This window comes from Propithecus coquereli, unplaced genomic scaffold, assembly GCF_000956105.1.
Source record: "Propithecus coquereli isolate 6110/MARCELLA unplaced genomic scaffold, Pcoq_1.0 Scaffold111, whole genome shotgun sequence".
Classification (NCBI taxonomy): domain Eukaryota; kingdom Metazoa; phylum Chordata; class Mammalia; order Primates; family Indriidae; genus Propithecus; species Propithecus coquereli.
Genome location: NW_012135081.1, coordinates 8031354 through 8052058, shown reverse-complemented (window position 1 = coordinate 8052058; position 20705 = coordinate 8031354). Strand labels below are relative to the sequence as shown.

The 20705-nt window shown below is 53.4% G+C and overlaps 2 protein-coding genes across 5 annotated transcripts; one reads left to right on the top strand and one right to left on the bottom strand.

The window, feature by feature from the left end:
• The first annotated feature begins 322 nt into the window (after positions 1-322).
• B4GALNT1 (beta-1,4-N-acetyl-galactosaminyl transferase 1) lies at positions 323-13151 on the top strand. 4 transcript variants are annotated; one of them, XM_012653991.1, is made up of 12 exons: positions 323-448; positions 6341-6548; positions 7166-7384; positions 7885-8049; positions 8169-8275; positions 8743-8783; positions 8928-9108; positions 10120-10218; positions 10364-10554; positions 10998-11138; positions 11396-11636; positions 12183-13151. In XM_012653991.1, exons 3-12 carry the CDS (start codon positions 7167-7169, stop codon positions 12398-12400), a joined length of 1602 nt encoding a protein of 533 aa, XP_012509445.1. In that variant the 5' UTR covers positions 323-448; positions 6341-6548; position 7166; the 3' UTR covers positions 12401-13151. The 4 variants fall into 4 exon arrangements, with proteins under 4 accessions (XP_012509445.1, XP_012509453.1, XP_012509470.1 ...); XM_012654016.1 differs by having other exon boundaries at positions 391-448; positions 6473-6548; XM_012653999.1 differs by lacking the exon at positions 6341-6548 and having other exon boundaries at positions 12183-12967.
• A 591-nt stretch (positions 13152-13742) lies between these two features.
• SLC26A10 (solute carrier family 26, member 10) lies at positions 13743-20186 on the bottom strand. Its single transcript, XM_012654029.1, has 17 exons — positions 19844-20186; positions 19265-19375; positions 18575-18732; positions 18258-18422; positions 17851-18003; positions 17075-17157; positions 16787-16934; positions 16566-16679; positions 15598-15675; positions 15414-15509; positions 14905-15011; positions 14718-14787; positions 14529-14645; positions 14354-14387; positions 14180-14274; positions 14048-14102; positions 13743-13930 (listed from the first exon to the last, which is right to left on the bottom strand). The coding sequence occupies exons 1-17, from the start codon at positions 20184-20186 to the stop codon at positions 13809-13811; spliced, it is 2049 nt and encodes a 682-aa protein (XP_012509483.1). The 3' UTR covers positions 13743-13808.
• Positions 20187-20705: the final 519 nt, after the last annotated feature.

The following is a 20705-nucleotide window of genomic DNA, read 5'->3' as shown; positions in this document are numbered from 1 at the left end:
ATTCGACCATGCCCTTTATGATGAGTCAGCAGATGCAGTAAAAGGGTGTGCAGAATGACCTCCCTGTCAGTAGGTGGTGCTTGTCAGGAGGAGACGACTGCAGTGTTGTTTTTGGGACCTGTAACCAGCTCTTGTTCTTCTGGAGAGGCACTCTTGTGCCTCAGGTGGTGGGTGGAGCCCTGGGACTTAGAGGTGTGTCCTTATTCTCCACCTCAGCAGGGGTAGGTTGGGGAGTGAGTCTGGGCGGAGCTGGGTTGGGTAAGCCTGCCCTCAAGCTCCACAAATGGTGTTAGCGGGGGCAAAGGTCTGTTCTCTGCTTCTGGGCAAAGTTGCCAAGGAGGGGCTGAAATGGCCTCACTCAGCCGAAAAGTCTGTGTGTAGGAGTGGGGTCGTCTGCTCCTTTCCACCTTCACCTATTTTGCGGTTTCTCCTGGGCCTCTGCCAGCAGGTAGGACCTCAAGCCAGTGGATCTCCCCTGGCTGTGATGTGGGCTGGGAGGTTCTCTGCCCAGGATCGCAGCCTGGGCTAGGCACACAGCCTTCCCATGGGAGGAGGGTTGCCCCTCAAGCACGCCAATCTGCCTCTGAAGGCACACACACTTCAGTAGGCTCGTTCACAAATATCCTTTCCGTGCCCTGGGGCAATGCGATGGAGACCTGGGTGTATGGGGTCTGGTCTGCGGGCCTGTCCCTTGAGCCCTGGAGATCAATCCCTGACCCTGCCAGGGGGAGGAGTGCTGGTCTCGAGTCACCCACGGGGTGCCTAAGCTGGATTGATTTCACTCCACCTCAGGATTTGCCCCGCTCTCCTGGAATCACCAGGCTAGCAGCACCTGGGAGGGCTGGTGGGTAGGAAGCTCACAGTCTGAGTACCCCTCAGTCTGCTGTAGGGCCCCAAAAGGAAAGATCCCATTCCTTGGAGATGCCTCTGTGTGATGGCTAGATTGTCTCTCTGGGCACACACGGGTAGGGAACAGGAAGGAGAGAATGAGGCAATATGATGCCTACCGATCGGCAGGGGTCTGCAGGCCGGGAGGTGCCCTGAGGGAGCTGGGAGCCTGGTGCCCTGTCCTCAAGAGGCCACCGCTCACTGGCGGCAGCCATCTCTGGGCTGGTGTTGGCAGGTCTCTCCAACTGCTCAGGAGCCCACCAACAGTCTGAGACACAAGGGAGGGGAAAGTTAACTGCTCCACCTACCCTTGTCACTGGTCTCCAAGCCTGTCAGGGACATTTCTCCTTCCAGTTCTCCTCCACAATGTCTTCCTGTGTAATCTCCTGTTGTTTCAGGCACCCTTCCTTTCAACCCTTGTCTGATCTATGTTTGTCTGCTAGTTTATTTTTTTCACTTTCTTCTAAAATCTGTCTTTTTTGCAGAGACACTCTGGCTGGCGGCTTTTCTTGTCCACCATCTTGAATCCTCCTCTGGATTCCTATTTTTCATAATTCATTCCTATCCCAAATTATTCTGGTGCTTAAACTGTCCCAGATTCAACCAGTGCAAGTCCCTTCAGGCTGGCTCCTGTGTGTGTCCTTTTAACATGCTCCCATAATTTTGTTTAAAGCATTTTATTGCTTTCTGACATTCCAGATTCATCTTTAACTTTTCCTGTCTCAATTATGGAGAGGACCTGGAAAGAGCTCAAGGAGCTCTGTCCTTTAGTGGGAAAGGTTTTAGATCTGAGTATCTGATGGGATGTTTTTACTTCTAAGCTCCTTTGTGTGTGTATTAATAGCTCTGCCCTTTCAGAGCCTTGCTCCTTATGAGATTGACACCAGTACATTAAGACAGGTTTTCTTTTAAAAAAAAACATCGAATTGAGCAACAGCTCCTGGATTTGAAGATTTGGTCATTGGTGATAGTGGAGGATTAACATGATCACAAGCCAGGTGCGGGGTGGCGGGGAGAGGCTGCCTATAGACCCAGCTACTTGACAGGCTGAGGTGGGAGGATCACTTGAGCCCAGGAGTTCAAGGCCAGCCTGGGCAAAATAGCAAGATCCCATCTCAAAAAAAAGGTCATAAACTCTTTTTTGACACATCCATCAAGAGGTAGAGTTTAACCATTCCTTGAATCTGGGTGAGCCTGGTGACTTGTTTAGACACTGCACACACACACACACACACACACACACACACACACACAGACCCATATATTCATGAAGAAATAATGCTGTGTGAATTACAAGCAAGGCCTCAAAAGACCTGGCCTGATCTAGCCCAAGTTAGCCTCTCTGAGGACAAAAGGCCACATAAAGAAAGATCAGCCGCCAGCCAGCACTGACCTTCCATCATGTGAGTGAAAACAATTTGTATCATGCAGCCACAGTTGACCTGCTAGATAGATGGCTGCAGCTACATGAGTGGCCCAAGGTAACTGTTGGAAGAACGACCCAGATGAAACTTTGTGAACTGTTTGAGGAAGATGCTTTCTGAATATTTTCAAAAGCAGATTACAATTGTAGTTCTCACATATTTTTTAAACTTTTAATTAATGTATGATATATATGTATATATATACAGAAAAGTATACAGATTGTAAGTATACAATCCAGTGTATTTTCGCAAACTAAACACACTTACGTAACCGGCACCCAGACTCTTTTTGACCCCTCTAGTTACTACCCCGCCCCCAAAGATAATCATGATCCTGACTACTAACATCATAGCTTAGTTTTGCCTGTATTCTACTTTAATAAAGGGAATCATACAGAATGTAATCTTTTGTGTCTGGTTCTCTTCTCTCAGCATTGTTAGCTGTTTTGTATAGCTGTAGATCATTCATTTTCATTCCTGTGTAATATTCTATATTAGTTATTTATTGCTGTGTAATACATTATTCTAAACCTGAGGGCTTAAAACAGCAAACATTTATTGTATCAGAATAATAAGAGATAATTATTGTATTGCCAATAGAATTTTGTAAGTATCATACAATTCTCTTGAAATCTTTGTGGGTCTTTTATGAATTTTATTGAGGTTAACTAAACTAAATGAAAGCTATACCCACAAATATTGTTGAGATAAGCCCTTCTCTACCTTTAGCTTTTGCTTAGACTGCTAAGGGAGAACACTTTCTTAGAAGTCCTATTGTTAGACTAAACAGTTCTCTGAGCTACCACTTTATTTTTTTATTTTTTGAGACAGAGTTACTCTATTGCCCAGACTAGAGTGCTGTGGCATCAGCCTAGCTCACAGCAACCTCAAATTCTTGGGCTCAAGAAATTCTTCTGCCTCAGCCTCCTGAGTAGCTGGAACTACAGGCATGTGCCACCGTGCCCAGCTAATTTTTTCTGTATATTTTTAGTTATCCAGCTACTTGCTTTCTATTTTTTTTCAGTAGAGACAGAGTCTCGATCTTGCTCAGGCTGGTCTCGAATTCCTGAGCTGAAACGATCCACCTGCCTCGGCCTCCCAGAGTGCTAGGATTACAGGCGTGAGCCACCACACCCAGCCTAGACCATGTTTTCTTGAGTGTTCCCTGGATATTAGTTCCTCTTGCAAGTAATAAGCCAACTGGAGAGAAATAGCCTGGAAGCTATTTCTTAGTTTTAGCATCATTTGTCCTTGCAGAGGCTAGGAATTTTCAAACCCAACAATCCCCAGCTCCTTTTTGTTTAACATTCCTTCCTTTTCACATTTTACTATAAGCAGCAAGAAGAAACCAGATGGCAACTTCAACACTGCTTGGAAATCCCCTCAGCTAGATTGTCCAGTTCATTAGGTATAGTTTGTCCTTTCCATACCACCATAGGTTACAGTGGGTCTTCTACTGAGAAGTAGGGTGCTGCTTAAAAATACCTTAAAATGTGGAAGTGCCTTTGGAACTGAATAATAGGTGGAGGCCAGAAGAGTTTGGAGATGCATAGTGGAAAAAGCATGCATTGCCATGAATGAAACATTAAGGGTGACTATTGTGAGGTCTTAGAAGAGGAGAGCTGTACAGACATCCTCAGTTTTCATAGAGATTTCCTAAGTGGTCATGATGAGAACGTTGGTAGAAAAATAAACGGTAAAGACCATTCTGATTAGGTCTCAGGCGGAAATGAGAAACATGTTATTGGAAATTGAAGGAAAAGCCTAAAGTGGCAAAGAACTTGGGCAAATTGTGTTTGTACCCTCATGTTTTGTGGCAGAAGGAATTTATGAGTGATGAAATAGAATATGTGGCAGAAGAAATATCTAAGCAAAGTGTCAAGGGTGTGGCATGGCTTCTTTGGACTGTTTACAGTAAAACTCAAGGCAAGAGAAACAAAGATGTGATTTATAATCAAAAGGGAAGCAGAAAAAGATTTGGAAAATTCTCAATTTGGCCATATTGTAAAGAATATAAAAGCTATTCAGGAGAGAACACCAAGGATGTAGCCAAGTGAACATTTGATAAGGAGATTAGTATGGATAGAAAAAAGCCACATGGTATTCACCCAGACAATGGAAGAATGAATATGCCCAAAGGCACTTTGGTCATCTTCAGAGCTATCTCACCCATTGCAGGTCCAGAATTCCAGAGCCTTGGGGGCAGAGCAATTTCAAGGCTCTGCTCCCCATATTTCCATGCAGTGTTCCTTGGCTGTCTCCCCTGTGGCTCAAGTGGGCCCAGGTATGGTGTGGGCTGCAGTGGCTTCTCCTCTGGAGCACACAGGTAATAAAACTTGGTGGCATCCATGTGGTGCCATCTCCACTGGCCTGAAGAGTGCACCAGCTGTAGGGGCATGGCTGCCTCCACCTAGATTTCAAAGAATGCCTCAGAGAGCCTCAAGATCTAGGCAGAGAACTAGCACAGTGGCAGGGCCACCACGGAGAGCCCCAACTATAGCAATGGCTAGCACAGCTGTGGGGGCAGGGCCACCCTCCAGACCCCAGACCAGTAGAGCCACCAGCGTGCAACTCCAGCCTGAAAGCCTCAGGCATGAGACTCCAAAGTGTGAGAGCTGCTGTGTGGGCTGTGGCCAGCAAAGCCACACAATGTTTTAACAAACTCTTTGGTCTTTTTTAACGTGGTCATCAAAAAACATTTCAATATTATTCTGATTTGCTTTTAATTTATTACGAGTAAGATCAAGTATATTTTCATATACTTAAAATCCATTTCACTTTTTCTGCCAACTGCTTAATTATGATTTTTGTCCATTTGATCATTTTTTTCTCGTTGCTGTTTTAAAGCTCTTAAGGAAAGTAGGCTTTTATCTGTGTTATAGGTTGCAAATATTGTTTCACAATTTGTCATTCCTCTCAAGTTTAGTTTATGGTAATTTCTTCACTCAAGTGTTTTATATAGTCAAATTTATTAATATTTCCCTTTACATCTTGCTTAGAGATCTCTTCCCCACTCCGAGACTGTAAGCAAAATGAAACAAAAACTCCATGATTTCTTTGACTATTTTTATGATTTCTTTTTTAATATTAAAATATTTAATAGATCTGGAGTTTATTTTGGTGTAAGGAGGGTAGAGATTCCTTTTTTCCCCCAGCTAATTAGTCATTTATTTGTATATAACTCATTCAATAGTACATCCTACACAAACTTTCATTACGTTCTACATTTCTTATTATCTTTTTTTCCTATTAAATCTTGATACATCTTTTATTAGAACCACAGAACCACAGAACACTAATTCTGGGCAGTGTCAGGAATCAGGCTATGGCATGAGGTTCGCAGGCAGAACCACCTCCAACCTGGCCACTCTGGGGTTTCCTTTCTTCTGCAAACCTGTGCCAAAGGGCAGTTAGGGGGATTAGGCCTTTGAATTATCGAGTGCTTATCTCTTGAGTATTTGTTAGATAATTGGGGGGCGAGGGGAACGACGGGGAGGAGGGAGGCTGTGAATCTGTCTTTGTTAGCCAGGCAGTGTTTCTTTCCCAGTGCTTGTGTCCTTTATCTCCTCCTAAGGACCCAGACCTTCCCTGAAATGAGTTTTAGCAGCGCGCCTCTGCCCTGTCTCCTCCCAAAGCCCTATTGCGGGTCCTCTCCTACATGCTCTGAACGACTAGGGACTAGAATGACTGGTCTTGCGCGCAGGCGGCTGAGATGCCAGGGTTTGGGGTCCAAGGGCTAGGGGGCTAGGAGGGAAGACCTTCCCGCGTCGGCTCCGCGCCCCTGCAATTTCCTCCGCGCCCACCAGAAGGCGCCGGGGCGCTCGCATTCCCCGCGCGGAGCCGGAGCCTCCGCCTCAACTAGCCCGGGAGCCGAGCCGCTTGGCGCTGCGGTATGAAGAGGCGGACCGCGGCCTGAGCCCTTCCTGCCCGGCAAGTGGCACAGGCGTGCCAGGGATCCCCGGCTTTGTTCCTGGGGCTGGGGAGCAGCAGTTTCTCACCTCTGTCCCCCGCCTGCGACCCCCCGGCAGGAAACACCCAGAACCACCCCTGCGCGGTAGTCTACAAAAGCCGGTAGAGTTGCAAGGCGGGAGGGGTCGGGCGCGCTCCGGAGGCAGGCGGATCCCACACACTCTCGGGCTCACGCCTAGCTTCGCCATCAGGCCGCCCCCAGCCCCATGAGGACCCCCAGGCCGCAGCCCGGACCGAATCTCGCCGCAGCCTTAGAGCGTTAGACAGGTCAGTGCCCGGGCGGGATGAGGGGCCGAGCTGGAGAAGGGAGGAGGAGGGAAGAGAGAGGAGGAGCGCTCGCTGGTCCACCCTGTCCCCGCACAGCTTCTCGAGGCCACTCAGCGGGTCACCTCCGCCGGGGGCATCCAATAGCTCGGGCGTGGTTCTGCATTTTTCCTGACAGGCAAGGTGTGGAGCCGCTCTCTGCAGCCCACCCCGGCCCAGGTGACCTCAGATTGGGGGTGGGGGGGCTCGCACAGGCCAGGGCGGGCGGCGGGCTTGGGGACGTCCGCTGCTCTAATAATGCGGTGCTTTTCTACTTATGCATGGCTGGGTCGAAACCACCGCATCCGAATGTCTCTTGCATCAAGATGCCAGGCTTCGGGTGTGAGAGGAAACCGAGATGCGGGAGAGGGCGAGAAGAAAGGAGGCCGGGAGACACTGAGGCCCGGGGAGTGAGGGGAGGGGTACCAGGAAAACGATTCGCAGTGCAAATCGTAGCGCGATCTGCGAAGTGGAGAGCGCCCTTGGGAGCCGGCCAGAGCCTCCGAGGTCACGGGGGTCAAGCGCCCCAGCCCTCGCCTTCTCTCCCTACCTTTCTCACCACCACCCCACCCCCACTCCAGGATGTGGCTGGGCCGCCGTGCCCTCTGCGCGCTGGTCCTGCTGCTCGCCTGCGCCTCGCTGGGGCTCCTATACGCGAGCATCCGGGACGTTCCGGGCCTCCGGGCACCTCTTGCGCTGTGGGCGCCCCCGCAGAGGCCCCCTAGGCCGGAGCTGCCAGACTTTGTCCCTGAGCCTCGCTACGCACACATCCGCGTCAAGATCAAGGAGCAAGTGGTGGGGTGAGTGCTGACAGCGGCAGCATCGCCACACTGGCTGAGGGCGGCCTGGGGGGCTTTTGTTTCCTCCGCTGCTGGGCTCAGATGCCTTCGTTCTCCTGACTGGTGGTGTGGAGCGAGGTGGGAGGCTGCTGAGCTTGGGCTGGGGGAAAATCTGTTCTCCACGAACCTTGTCATGGGGTTGGGAGGCTATGCAGTCAAAGGAAGCCCTGAAAGACTCCCTTAGATCCTGATCCAGGAGTGAGAAGAGATTCCAGCTGGTGTCCTGATGGTGGGTGGGCAGCTCCTGAAATCCTAGTAATTGGCCCTATTCTACACCTCGGCAAAGTCCAGATTTAGAGAATGGGTCATCCTCCCTCCTGTGGACTATTTGAAGAGCGGTGTTTAAGGGGACAGATCATGGACGGGCAGAGTTGAGGGGCCAAGGTGTGGGGCGCTGTGTGTTTTGTAGGATGAATGGAGCTGTGTAGCCGGGCTCGGATGACCCACCCTCCCCCTTTCAGGCTGCTGGCTCAGAACAACTGCAGTTGTGAGTCCAGCGGGAGGGGTCTTCCCCTCCCCTTCCAGAGACAGGTCAGAGCCATTGACCTCACTAAGGCCTTTGACCCTGAGGAGCTGAGGGCTGCCTCTGCCAAGAGGGAGCAGGAGTTCCAGGCCTTCCTGTCAAGGTACCAGCTTGAAAGAAGGGCATGACTCTGCAGTGGGAGGTCCAGAGGGTGGCTGTGCCAGGAAAGAGAGCTCCTCTCCTCCTGACTCCTCCTCTGTCCTCCCCTTTCTACACTGCCAGGAGCCAGTCCCCGGCTGACCAGCTGCTCATAGCCCCTGCCAACTCCCCGCTACAGTACCCCCTGCAGGGCGTGGAGGTTCAGCCCTTCAGGAGCATCTTGGTGCCAGGTGGGGAGGAGGGTCCTAGAGGATGACCTAGCCACAATGCAGGGGGGTGGGGTGTGCAGAGCCCAAGGTTGGTGGGGAAGAAGGAGAGGAAAATTGGAATGGAAGGAGGGCACTTCTGATGAAAGGGGGATCTGAGGTCAGAAGGGGGCTTAGGAAGTGGGAGGTGAGGACAGAAGGGACTTCAGGAATTGAAGAACACTGTAACTGGGGAGGTTTGGGGGAAAGAAGCTTTTCTTTGCTAATTAACCAAAGATTAGGTGGATAGGTAGGGCAGTCCATAGAAGACATACTGCTTTGATGAGGAGTCAAAAATCATTCGCTCTAGTCTGCGTTATGCAATGTGCCCTGCGGAGGCCTCAACAGGAGGAATGGGTGAAAAGTTTTGTAGTGCTGTGGTGAGAGAGGGGAGAGAAAGTGAAGAATTCAGGGCTTTCTGTGTGATTCTGATTCCCCATCTTTGCTCCCAGGGCTGAGCCTGCAGGCTGCTTCTGGTCAGGAGGTATACCAGGTAAGAGAAAGGAAGACAAGGAGGCCAGGTGGACATCAAGAATGCTGGGAGGGAGACAGGACTGCCAAGGGAGGGATGGAGGAGTCAGGGAGGCAGGGGGTGGGTCCAGGGCCTAACCCTGCACCCTGCAATCCCTTCTCTTAGGTGAACCTGACTGCCTCCCTGGGCACCTGGGATGTGGCAGGGGAAGTGACTGGAGTGACTCTTACTGGAGAAGGGCAACCATATCTGACCCTTGTCAGCCCAGGGCTGGACCAACTCAACCGGCAACTGCAACTGGTCATTTACAGCAGCCGAAGCTACCAGGCCAACACTGCAGACACAGGTGTGAGGCCTGGGTGGAGGTAGGGACAGATGGGACAAACAGAGAGGACCCAGAAAGGCTGGAGTGGACAAATGACAGAGGGCGTGGGAGACACTTGGGCAATGGCCAGAGCTGCCCAGCCACACAATGGGCACTTCAACTGGGCCAGCACGGCCAGAGAGGAAGAGAAGGGGCCTTTGTTCATCTGGGGCCATAGCAGGCTAGAGGGAAACTGGAGCCTTGGGTGTGTCTCCCCTTCAGGCCAATGGTGGGGGCCCCAGGAAGTGACCTGCCCCAGGAGCCAGAAGACTCAGGCTCTATTCCCAGCCCACCACTTACTAAAGGGCAAAGGCCTTTCTTTACCTTCCAGAGCTCTCATTTCTCCTCTAGCAAAAGGGGCCTAGCAGCCCTCCTGCCTCTCCCCAAAGCTTGTCACACTAAGTATGCTCACACCTTAGGGCCTTTGCACTTGCTGTTTTCTCTGCCTGGAATACTCACCTCCCAGATTTTTGCATGGCTGGCTCATTGTCATTTAGATCTCAGCTCAAATGTCTCCTCCTCTCTATTACTTTGTTTGACTTATTTTCTATTCAATACTTACAGTATCTGAATTTTTTTCTTTTAGTTTACTTAGCCTGGGACCAGACTGACTAGGTTCCTATCAGCTTGTTGCTCAATAGTTGTATAAATGTAGGCAAGTTACTTTTCTATGCCTCAGCTTCTTTTTTGCAGTAGGAATCTACTAAATAGGGCTGTCATGAGGATTAAATGAATTCATATATTGAAGATGATAGTTTTTAAAGGGGTTTGACACATTAGTAAATGCTCAATAAAGGTTAGCTTTTAAGTAAAACTTTTTTATTGTCTTTCTCCTACCTGTTATAATGTAAGTCCCAACAAGGGTAAGAACCTTGTGTTCTTGTCCACCAAAGCCTAGAAAGGTGGGACACAGATAAGCACTTAAATGTTAATTGGCTGAAAAGAGAATGTTGTCCCAGCCTTAGGGCCAAATGCCATGTCCTTTCTTCCCAGTCCGGTTTTCCACGGAGGGACATGAGGCTGCCTTCACCATTCGCATAAGACACCCCCCTAACCCGCGCCTGTACCCGCCTGGATCTCCACCCGAGGGAGGTGAGGTTGGTAGTGGGCAGGCACATATTAGACCCAGCCCTGGTGGGGCACAAGAAGGGAAAGGGTAGCCCTGGGAGAGGATGTCTTCCTGTTCCTCTCTCCCTGCTCCGCTTGTCTGCATCCAACCCTGCGCCCTCTATCTCAGCCCAGTACAACATCAGCGCTCTGGTCACTATTGCCACCAAGACCTTCCTTCGTTATGATCGGCTACGGACGCTCATCGCTAGTATCCGACGCTTTTACCCAACTGTCACCGTGGTCATCGCTGACGACAGCGACAAGCCAGAGCGTATTAGCGGTCCCCACGTGGAGCACTATCTCATGCCCTTCGGCAAGGTGCGCAGCCACGGCGGGCCAGAGGACTCCGGGAGGAGACACCTTCACTAGCCTCTTGGGTAGTGAGTGATTGGAAGACCTGCTGTCTCAGAATCACGGGGGTGCCTGTTAACATAAGGATTCCTTGAATGTAAGCTCCGTGGGAGCAGAAATCCTACCTATCTTATTCATTCTGCATTCTTAGAATGGTGCTTAGTACCTACTGGGCACTCAATAAAATAGCTGACGGATGAATGAATGCACATTCCAAAACCCTTCCTCAGAACAATGACTCAGAACGGGGTGGGGGAGGGGAGGGTCTGCATTTTTTTTTTTTTTTACCTAGCTCCCGGTCATTCGAAAGCACTCAGAAGTTTGGAGAGGGGTCAGGGGAAAGAAAGAAAGGTGGCAGAGGGGCATGTCCTATCTCTACAGCCACCCCAACCATGCACACTTCTCCCCAGGGCTGGTTCGCAGGTCGGAACCTGGCGGTGTCCCAAGTAACCACCAAGTACGTGCTGTGGGTGGACGACGACTTTGTCTTCACGGCGCGGACGCGGCTAGAGAGGCTTGTGGACGTGCTGGAGCGGACGCCGCTAGACCTGGTAGGGGAGGGGCAGCGGGATGTGGAGTGGGAGAAGTCCCCGAACAGGCTAGGGCCATGGTGGGGAGCTGCGGCCGAGAATGGCCAGCCCTGGGACAGAGAGGACGACAACGAAGTGGGGCCTAGGGGACTGTCTGGGTCCTGCAGGGAAGAAGCAGAAGAGGATGGGGCAGGGGAGCCACCCCAGGGAAGAGGGAACACAGGCCTAACCCCCTTCCAGTCGCCGCCCCGCCTGGCGCCATCCTCCCACTCCCCCAGGTGGGGGGCGCAGTGCGCGAGATCTCGGGCTTCGCCACCACTTATCGGCAGCTGCTGAGCGTGGAGCCCGGCGCCCCAGGCCTCGGGAACTGCCTCCGGCAAAGGCGGGGCTTCCACCACGAGCTTGTCGGCTTCCCAGGCTGCGTGGTCACCGACGGCGTAGTCAACTTCTTCCTGGCGCGTACTGACAAGGTGCGCGAGGTCGGCTTCGACCCGCGCCTCAGCCGCGTGGCACACCTGGGTGAGTGGCGCCCCCTCTCGGCCAGGCCTGGCAGGGACCCCGCGGGGCTCCGGGCAAGGCTCCGTGCAGCGAGCGCCAAGGTCGCCGGCCCCTCCTCCTCGCCCGCACCCGCGCCCAGCTGCCACCGAGAACCCTAGAGCAGTTCTGTGAAGATTTCGCAAGACCTGCGCCCGGGCGAGAGACAGCTCCCACCCTCTCCCTGTCCCGCATACCATTTAAATCTACACTCCCAGCACAGCCGGCCGGCGCCCATTGAGCTTCCCCGCCACTGTCACCGCCCGGCCTACTCCCAGCCGCTTCCCCTGGTGCAGACCACACTCGGAGCAGCTCATCCCGTGTTTATTGAACCTATGAAAACAAGTATATTGACTCCCTGTTACACTCGAGTAAAACTGAGACCCAAAGGGGTCAATTTACATGCTCAAGATCCTTAGAAACAGCGTCTTTGCAAAGGGACATCTCCATACCCTAAATTTTAGTTCTCCCTTACTGGTTGGCCTTCTGCACCCTCAGAACCCTTCATTGTGTACTTCCCTCTGCCCCCAGAATTCTTCCTGGATGGGCTTGGTTCCCTTCGAGTTGGCTCCTGTTCTGACGTCGTTGTGGATCATGCATCCAAGTTGAAGCTGCCTTGGACATCGAGGGATGCCGGAGCAGAGACTTATGCGCGGTACCGTTACCCGGGATCACTGGACGAGAGTCAGATGGCCAAACACCGCCTCCTCTTCTTCAAACACCGGCTGCAATGCATGACCTCGGAGTGATGGCCAGCCGGGGCTTTCCAACTGTCAGGCTGGGCCTGCCTCCTTGTTTCTGCCAGGAATTTCCAGCAAACCCCACCACCCAGTGAGCGCCCCACTGACTGTCCCTGAGCCCATCATTCCTCACCCTTCCCTTTCAGAACCTGATCCTAAACAGGGGCTTGTCCTGGTGACACCCCTCCTTTCCTGAGTGCCCAGGGGCCTGATGGAGCCATAACCTCTCCCATAGCCAGTGCCAAGTCCTCCCCCCACCCCATTCTCATGGGGCAGGACATGGGGGGGGGGTCACTTTCCAAGTGCCAAAGAGCCCAGGGAGACTCTAAGAACCTAAAGTTGAAACACTGTCATCTTCTTGGGACTGAGGGGATGGGGAAGTTCCCCCAACAATTAATCCCAGGGCTGTATCCCCCACCCCTATCTCTGGATCCAGAACTGTGCACCGGCTCCAGCCCACCCCCACAGAGAGAACTCGTGACTCTGGAGCTGAGGTGGGGACTGGTGAACACATGGTGAAAGCCATTTTTCTGTGTGTCTGTGCAATGCTGTGGGCCTGGAGGAAGGGGCACCAGGGTCTGTGTGCAGACACCCAGACTCGCTTCGTGATCCTAGAGGCTCTCAGCTTCATTTTATTAGTTCCATTAAGTAAGGGGGCTCAGGGGTTATGGTCCTCCTCACACACACATCGTCAGGGCCCTCAGCACTCCAAGTGACAGGGTCAGACCCACACTGTGCAAATCTTTGGGTCAGTGAGCTCCTGAGGAAGAGAGGGGACATGTCAGGAACAGATTAAGTACCCACCCCTTGCTGAGATTTGGCAGTCGTCTGAGGGGAACCCCACTCCCTTTGAGACCTGAGTTTTTCAGTTCTTCACCCATAGCTTGATCCAGTCTTCTTGACTTGGTCTTTTTTTTTTTTTTTTTTTTGAGACAGAGTCTCACTCTTTTGCCCGGGCTAGAGTGAGTGCCGTGGCATCAGCCTAGCTCACAGCAACCTCAAACTCCTGGGCTCAAGCAATCCTGCTGCCTCAGCCTCCCAAGTAGCTGGGACTACAGGCATGCGCCACCGTGCTCGGCTAATTTTTTCTATATATATATATTTTTTAGTTGTCCAATTAACTTCTTTGTATTTTTTTAGTAGAGACGGGGTCTCGCTCTTGCTCAGGCTGGTCTCGAACTCCTGAGCTCAAACAATGCGCCCGCCTCGGCCTCCCAGAGTGCTAGGATTACAGGCGTGAGCCACCGCGCCCAGCCTGACTTGGTCTTAAATCCACTAATCATTTTATCCCCACCCCTTACTTCTTGATCTTCTTTCTCCACCCCTTTCCCAAATTTCTCTCCCTGGGTCTTCAGCCACTCATCCATACCTCGCTTGCCACAGCCCAGCACCTCCTGGCTCCCACTCTTACCAGTCTCTACCGCACCCTTACCAGTCTCTCCAGGGCATGAGCAGCTGCATCCTGGACACTCACAAACAGCTGTTCTGGGGTCACTCTGTCCAGGAGTCCTGCCCGGGTCAGTGTCTCCAGCACCGAGGCTGTGTGGGGAGGGTGTCAGGCTCTCAGGCCCTAAGTCCACACTGTGTCCTCTCCCCTCCCCCAATTGTCCAGTCATTCCCCAGGCGCTGGGCCCCACCATGCCCCACACCTCCTACCATTGCACTGAGCCAGGAGAAGGTGGATCCCAGCATCTCGGCATCGGCTGGCCAGCTGTGGGGGTGGCGCAGAGTGGTCAAGTACCAAATCAGCAGACATGAGTGAGATGGTAAGGGCTTCTCTTCACCTACCCTCTCCCTCACCTGTACCACTTCTCTGGCCCCGGCAGCATCAGCAAAGGTAACACCACTGAAGTCTAGGACCACCACTCTGACAGGCTCAGCAACTAGGATGGGAGAAGGCAAGAATACCCAGATGCTGCCATGAGTCATGCCCAAATCTCCCCCCTTTTTATCCCATCTCACCTCTGTCAGGTGGGCCATCTGCCTTTGGAGTCTCCTATGAGTAGAGAAGAGCAGTCACCACCCCCAAAACACAAGCATAAATATGCACCCCTTGAGCACAAGAATCCCCCTCAGAACACCCACCTGCTTCCCACTCCCAGAGGATCCACACTCCTCCTAGACCAAGGTCCCTCACCTTGTCTCCTTTTTCAAGCCCCAGATGCCATTCCAGGATGTGGCGAAACTTCCCACGGGTGCCAAAGTAGAGCGGTGTCGGATAGCTCAGGATGCAGAGCCCTGGGACCTGGAGGAGCTAAGGAGTCAGAGGGTCAGAGAAACATCCAAGTCTAATCCTCCCTTCCTTCTTTGGCTGTAGCCCACCTACCTTATGTCTCCCTCTGAGTGGCCTGTAGAGCTCTGTCCCCTCAGCCAGTCCAAGTGCCAGACACTGCACCCTAGGGAAGAAGCTGGAGTCAGATTCCCAGGCTAGCCTGGCCTGGCTGGAGAATCACACCAAGACCTCCCGTTCTCTCCCCTCCCCTAATCTCAACTCCACTCATCTCTACGCCCACCTCTGGGTGCGGCAGACCACGGTCATCATGGAGAAGACCACACCCACGGCCAGGCCCAGGTCCACACTCAAGGTCACTACAGCCACCCATGTGACCATCCATACAGCCTGCAGGACATGGATAGGGATGGATTGCCCAAAAGAAAGGCCAGGCTATCACTGCAGGGAAAGGAGTCCAAGGGCAGTGACTACCAAGGCAAGTGATGGGAAGGGATGGCCCAGGAAGAAGTAGAAAGCATGATAAAAGGAAAGGACAAGATTGGCCCAATGGGACACACACCAAATGTAATGACTCCAGATCTTGCGCCAGTTGGGAGGTTATAAATATTCATGTCCGAGGGGTTCAAACCCCATCCTTTCCCTTGTCTCTGAGTAAAGGGTGTTACTCAGAGGTATTGGGGGGGGGGGTTGCAGAACTTAGGACCAGGACAATTAGCTTTGGTCCGGGGCAGAGGCTGGGTATGCTGAGAAGACAGGAAGGAGCAATCTGGGGGTAATGCCTTTTCTCACAAAGTCCATGCGGCTGGTGCGCCATAGTTGTGGAAGTTCCTGCATCTGGAAGAACATCTGGCGCATGCTGGAGATGTTGATGCAAGCCAGGACAGCCTTGGGGCAGAGGAGGCGGGCTGACTACCCCAAAGTCCTGGAATATAGCCACCCTCCCAGCTATACCCATACCTCCTCTGCTCCTTACCTTGGGCAGATAATAGAAGAAGGGTCCCAGCCAGAGCAGCACGGACAGGACCACCATGCAGGAGAAGAGGCCTGCCAGCTAGAGGCAAGGAGGGAGGGAAGCCAAGAAGGAAGGGAACCCCCCACCCTCACGTGAGAGTTGGTCTCCCTGCCCACTCAGCCTCATCTTCTTCAGAAGTCTCCCTCCTCCCAAATCTCCTTCCACACAGATATTCCTCTCCCCGCAGCCCCCTTCTTGACATTCTGCCATTCACACCCACCCATCTCCTTCCCCCAGTTAAATGCCTGTCATTTGCCAGTCTCCCCCTAGACATATGTAGTTCAAGTTCCCTATTTTTCTAGCCCACCTTCATCTTAAAAATCACTGTTGGATTACCTTGTTAGCAGGCTAACCACATGCTTACGGTGCCAACAAAGTAAGGAAAACCAAAAACATTAGGGGGAGATTTGATATGTGATATTTCTTTTAAAAGAAAATATCCTCATGGAAAAAAAATCAGAATTTCTTCTTTTAAATTTATTTTACAGTTTAGCATTGTTTTTATTTTTAACTACACCTGGGGCACCATAAACTTTTTCCGTGCTTAGAACATACGTATTTTCCCCTGTCCTCCCATCTTAAATTGTTCACTCGTGCCTTTAAAAGCCAGCCCTATTCTTAGGATAGCCCTCCTAAACTGAGAAGGAAATTGCTGTGTGTGCTGCCAACCCACCCTGTTAGAAATGAGCACAGCAGAGCATAAAAAGCATAGGCCAGGACGAGCCTACAAAGGTCTTAATAGAGCATTGCTATATTCTATCTCTCCTATGTAGATAATTCCATCCGCTCACTCAACCTCCTTCACAGATTCCCATCCTCCTTTATATAGATGCCACCTGGATATCTAGCAATCTTCCACCTGTTTCTCCACCACCACCACCTGGCCTGGATGTCCCATCCTATCTCCTCTTCCAAGGATGCCCTCTCACCTGTGTATTTCCACCAGCATCCACTAGTAGACTGGTGGTGGCCAGCGTGGCCGAGTTGGGAAAGCAAGAGAAGAGGGAGGAGATGAGGTTGGAGACACCGTGTGCCAAGAGCTCCTAGAGGGATACAGTGCGATGAAGAGGGGAGAGGCAAAGGCATGGGGGGAAGTTAGGGTAAAGTGTTGTCTCTTGAATGAGGTTGGGGTCCACAGTCGGAGTCACACCTGGTTGGAGTCAACAGTGTAGCTATACTTGTCTGCATAGATGGAGGCCAGGGAGGCGGACACAGCAAAAGTAACCAATGCGATGGGCAGCGAGTCGGCCAGAATCCTGGGCAGCTCAGCCAGGTTGGGGAGGAGGGGTTGAGGGAATCTGGAGAGGGAGGGGTCCATGGTGAGGGTGGGTTGGGTGCTGCACGGAGTCAGGGAAGGCAGAGAAAATAAGGTGGGCTAGGACAAGAGGAGGTGTTACATGGGAGAGGAGAAAGATGATGTCGTTTGATTCTCTCTTACCCTCCAGGCAACAGCCCCACTATCTGGACATTGTATCTTGTGTCCAGGGAAGAGGTGAAACAGAGCACAGAGGCCAGGAGCACCTGGGAAAGAACAAAAGTAGGGCATGGAAGAAGATGGGGCCCTGGCAGGAGCTAGAAGGGTTCAGGATGAGAGAGGATAGGATCCCAGTGCAGGACCAGGTGGTCTCAGGATCCCGGCACCTGGGGGAACAGGGTGTGTTTGGGATGGGCGCCTGATGACTAACTTAGCAGTGAGGGGATAGGAAAGAGGAATGATGTGTGCCTGGGGCTGGCGAGAGAGCTGGACCCGAGGAAGTTCCAGGGGATACCAAGAGGTGCAATTGAATCATTCTAAGTAGGGGAGCTGGACTATATCTAGAGATACACTGATATCTGTGGAGACACGGAATATTTATTTAGTCTGAAAAGAGAGAAATGGGGGAGGGGTTTGGAAGATATACTGGATCCCAGTGAAGGACCCTGGTGAGGAGAGAGGTGAGAGATGCCATGGCCACACCTCAAGGGAGCGCTGTAGGAAGGAAGCAGGTATTCTGAGAGGTCTAGAGGGGACTCTGTGAGAGAAGTGTAACAGTGTGGATGGGGGATTCTGGAAGGTCAAAGTTCTGGGAGGCGGCCTGGAAAAGTCCATGTGGGAACACGACCTCTCCTCTGTGACTTCGCTGCATTCCACAAGGGGGCGGCAGCGGCCAGTTCCCACAGGGTGGACAGGGTCTGTGCAGGGCAGGGGGCCGACGCACAGGGCCATCCTCTCACCATGACGACTTCCCCCGGGATTGGGGTGGGCAGCCTGTCTCGGAATCTCACGTTCAATTCCTTGACCGGCACAAGCAGCGCCAGGCTGAGCGCCGAGATGGTCAGTTCGGCCGGACTGCTCCGGGGCAGCGCGGTCAGCACGGCGGCCAGCGTCTGCGGGCGGGGGCGGTGAGCAGAGGGCCCTGTGCCCGGTTCACTGCCCCCAGCACGCACCCACCAGACCGAGGCAAGGCCCCCTCTACCGGCTGCCGTCTGGGCTTCCACCTCCGCAGCGCCCTCATTCAGCCACGACGTCCTTCGCCCTCTTCACACGCTGTCCCTCTACCCTTCCGTCCTTCCTTCCTTTTGAAGTTTCCCTCCTCCCCCAACCGCTAGAACCCCCTTCTCCGCAGTTCTCCCACCTTCACCTTGAAGAGAGAAAAGCAGCCGACCTGGCGCGGGAGGGACAACCCCAAAAGGCTGGGCAGCTGGGACACAAGCACGTGCAGCGCGGCCCCGCTGGTCAGCGCCTTGACCACAGGCTCGGACAGAAAGGTGGCCAGGACGCCGAGCTGCAGCGCGAACATTCCGAGCTGCGGGGAGAAGACGCGCAGTCACCAACAGGAGGAGGAGCAGAGCACTGCGCACCAGCTTCCCCGCTCCTCTGCCTGAACCTGAGCACGAAGCCTGCCCCTCCCTCTGTCCCCACCGTCCCCACCCAGGGCCTCCCCGGGTCCTCCCTCACCATTAGCGCCCCGCTCCCGAAGGCCAGAGCTGCTGCCGCTCCAACCCGCTGAGCGTCCAACTGCTCCCTCTCCATGCCGCTCAGGTTCCCCCTGAGGGGTTCGGGCACCAGCCGCTCAACCGCGGAGCCAGTCATGAGGCTGAGTACGGCGAAAGTTCCTGGCGCCAAGGGACAAACGCAGAGATCACCAGCAGTGCGGCCCTCGGGGGTGGGGGGCAGGGTAGACCAAACAGCTCAGGGCAGGATGCTGCTGTCAGACTCCACTCTCCCGGAAGGCTGCTGCCCCCCTGAAGGCGGTGGGGCTACCAGCTGGTACGCGTGGGGAGGGAGGAAAGGAGGGCGCACCAGTGGGCAAAACATTGCCCCCCTCCTCCATACTCTCCAAGTACTGCATGCTCCTTTGGGGGCCCGCGCATCTCTTCTTCCCCTTCCAAGTCCCGGAAGTGTTCATTTTAACCAAATTTCACGGGGGAAAAAAGTCCAAGTAAATTACCACCTCTTTGCACCCACACCAGCGAGCATTGTCTAGTTCAGAGTTCTGTGGCAGGGTTGCACAGGAGGGAGTGGAAAGTGGGAGAGGTGAAGAGGGGAATAAAAGTCAAGAAGCTTTCAAGAAGGGAAGCTACAAACCCTGGCCATTTTCACCCCACAGAGAAGAAGCGGAGTCATTGGAAGCCCCTGGTCACTCACCTGTGGACAGGTGTCTCCCAGTACCCAGCAAGCTGTAGATGAGGACGGGAAAGAAAGAAGTGTAGAGGCCGAAAACTGGGGGAACAGAGGTCAGGAGGGCAAAAGCCATGCCTGGGGAAGAAGTAGAGAAAAGGTCTGCAGTAAGGAGGGGTGTTGCCGGGCCTCCAGGACCTGCCCGCTTCCCGCACTCTCAGCTTAGAGACTGGCAACAGGGATGCTAAATCAAGCCACAAGAGGGAACCGAGGGGTTAATGGGTCTCAGTGGGAGGTCGGGGGGTGGACAAGGTCAAGGATCCTTGCCGTTCTAGTCCTGGGGGGCAAGCGCTGTGCCTCTCTCCAGTTCCCTGAGCCGGAACGTGTTCAAGGCTTTTCACAGGATTGAGCAGATAAGGGGTGGTGGGGGTGGGGAATTGATGGAGCTCCACAGTCCTTACCCCAAACTTGGCCTCAGATACCCCTCTCTTAAACCTCAGCGACACTAACCCACCAATTCTCTCCCAGATTCCTTGCTCCCCACACCTCCTCCCCAAAGCCCTCTAGAGCTCGGGTGCCCGACAGGCTCGTGTTGGGACCTCTCACCTTGGGGCACGTGCACGATGCCCACGGTCACTCCGGCCACCGCATCCCCGAGCAACCAGGCCCGCCAGCTGTAGTGGGGCAGCCAGAGCAGCGGAGGCAGCCGAGCCCGCAGCAGGCGCCACGCCCCCGTCCCGGAACAAGTGCGGGCCCGCAGCCTCCACAGCCTGCACAGCCCGGCCAAGCGGGGCTCTGCCGGGAGCTCCGGCTCCTGCTCTTCACCCGCGAAGAGCTGCTGGAACCGAGCCTCGGTGAGAGGTTCCCTGAGCCTGGCGCCCAGAGGGGACTTAAGGTCGGATGCCTCTCCCGGGCCTAGGCAGGTCCTGGTGCCCAGCAGCGCACTCATTTTGCCCCTGGCCACTTCCAGCTCCGCCCGCCCTTAAATACTCTTAGTCCCTCAGCCCTGAGTCCCGCCTCCCATGAAGCAGAGGCCAACCCGACCCTGTAGGGCTCCCTCTCTGGGGGACCTTCTGGGGTCAGGCAGAGGTGCGGCTTAGGGAGGCAGTCTCTATGTTAGGCATTTCCTCATACATCTTTGGCCGGATCGGATCGCTGGCTCTGGGCCCGCTATGAGGGGTGGCTGTGAAAAGGTGTGGAGATCAGAGAGAGAGGCCGCAAGACAAGTGTACCGAAGCACCCGACACTCACTATTTACCACTCTTTGGCCTTTTCACGTCACTAGCAGTTCTTTCCCCCATCTGCACTTCGGACAGAGACAGAGGGTGGTTCCGGGCACTGGTCTTTCCCAGAGCCACTGCGTTCTCCCAGCTGGAGCAAGAAAGTTCAGCGCCCATTCTGAATCCCATCCCAGATCCAAATCTTCATGAGGCATAGTTTGCCCCAAGAAAGTTAAGGGGAGCGATTG

What these genes read in the sequence shown, in the direction of transcription:
- B4GALNT1 (XM_012653991.1), top strand. Translation starts at nt 7,167, where the DNA reads ATGTGGCTGGGCCGCCGTGCCCTCTGCGCGCTGGTCCTGCTGCTCGCC. An exon ending in ATCAAGGAGCAAGTGGTGGG is followed by an intron (nt 7,385 to 7,884) that starts GTGAGTGCTGAC and finishes TCCCCCTTTCAG; the next exon opens with GCTGCTGGCTCAGAACAACT. An exon ending in CAGGAGCATCTTGGTGCCAG is followed by an intron (nt 8,276 to 8,742) that starts GTGGGGAGGAGG and finishes CTTTGCTCCCAG; the next exon opens with GGCTGAGCCTGCAGGCTGCT.
- SLC26A10 (XM_012654029.1), bottom strand. Translation starts at nt 20,186, where the DNA reads ATGAGTGCGCTGCTGGGCACCAGGACCTGCCTAGGCCCGGGAGAGGCA. An exon ending in TCCCGGGGGAAGTCGTCATG is followed by an intron (nt 17,158 to 17,850) that starts GTGAGAGGATGG and finishes GTTCTTTCCCAG; the next exon opens with GTGCTCCTGGCCTCTGTGCT. An exon ending in GTGGGGCTGTTGCCTGGAGG is followed by an intron (nt 16,935 to 17,074) that starts GTAAGAGAGAAT and finishes CTCCCTCTCCAG; the next exon opens with ATTCCCTCAACCCCTCCTCC.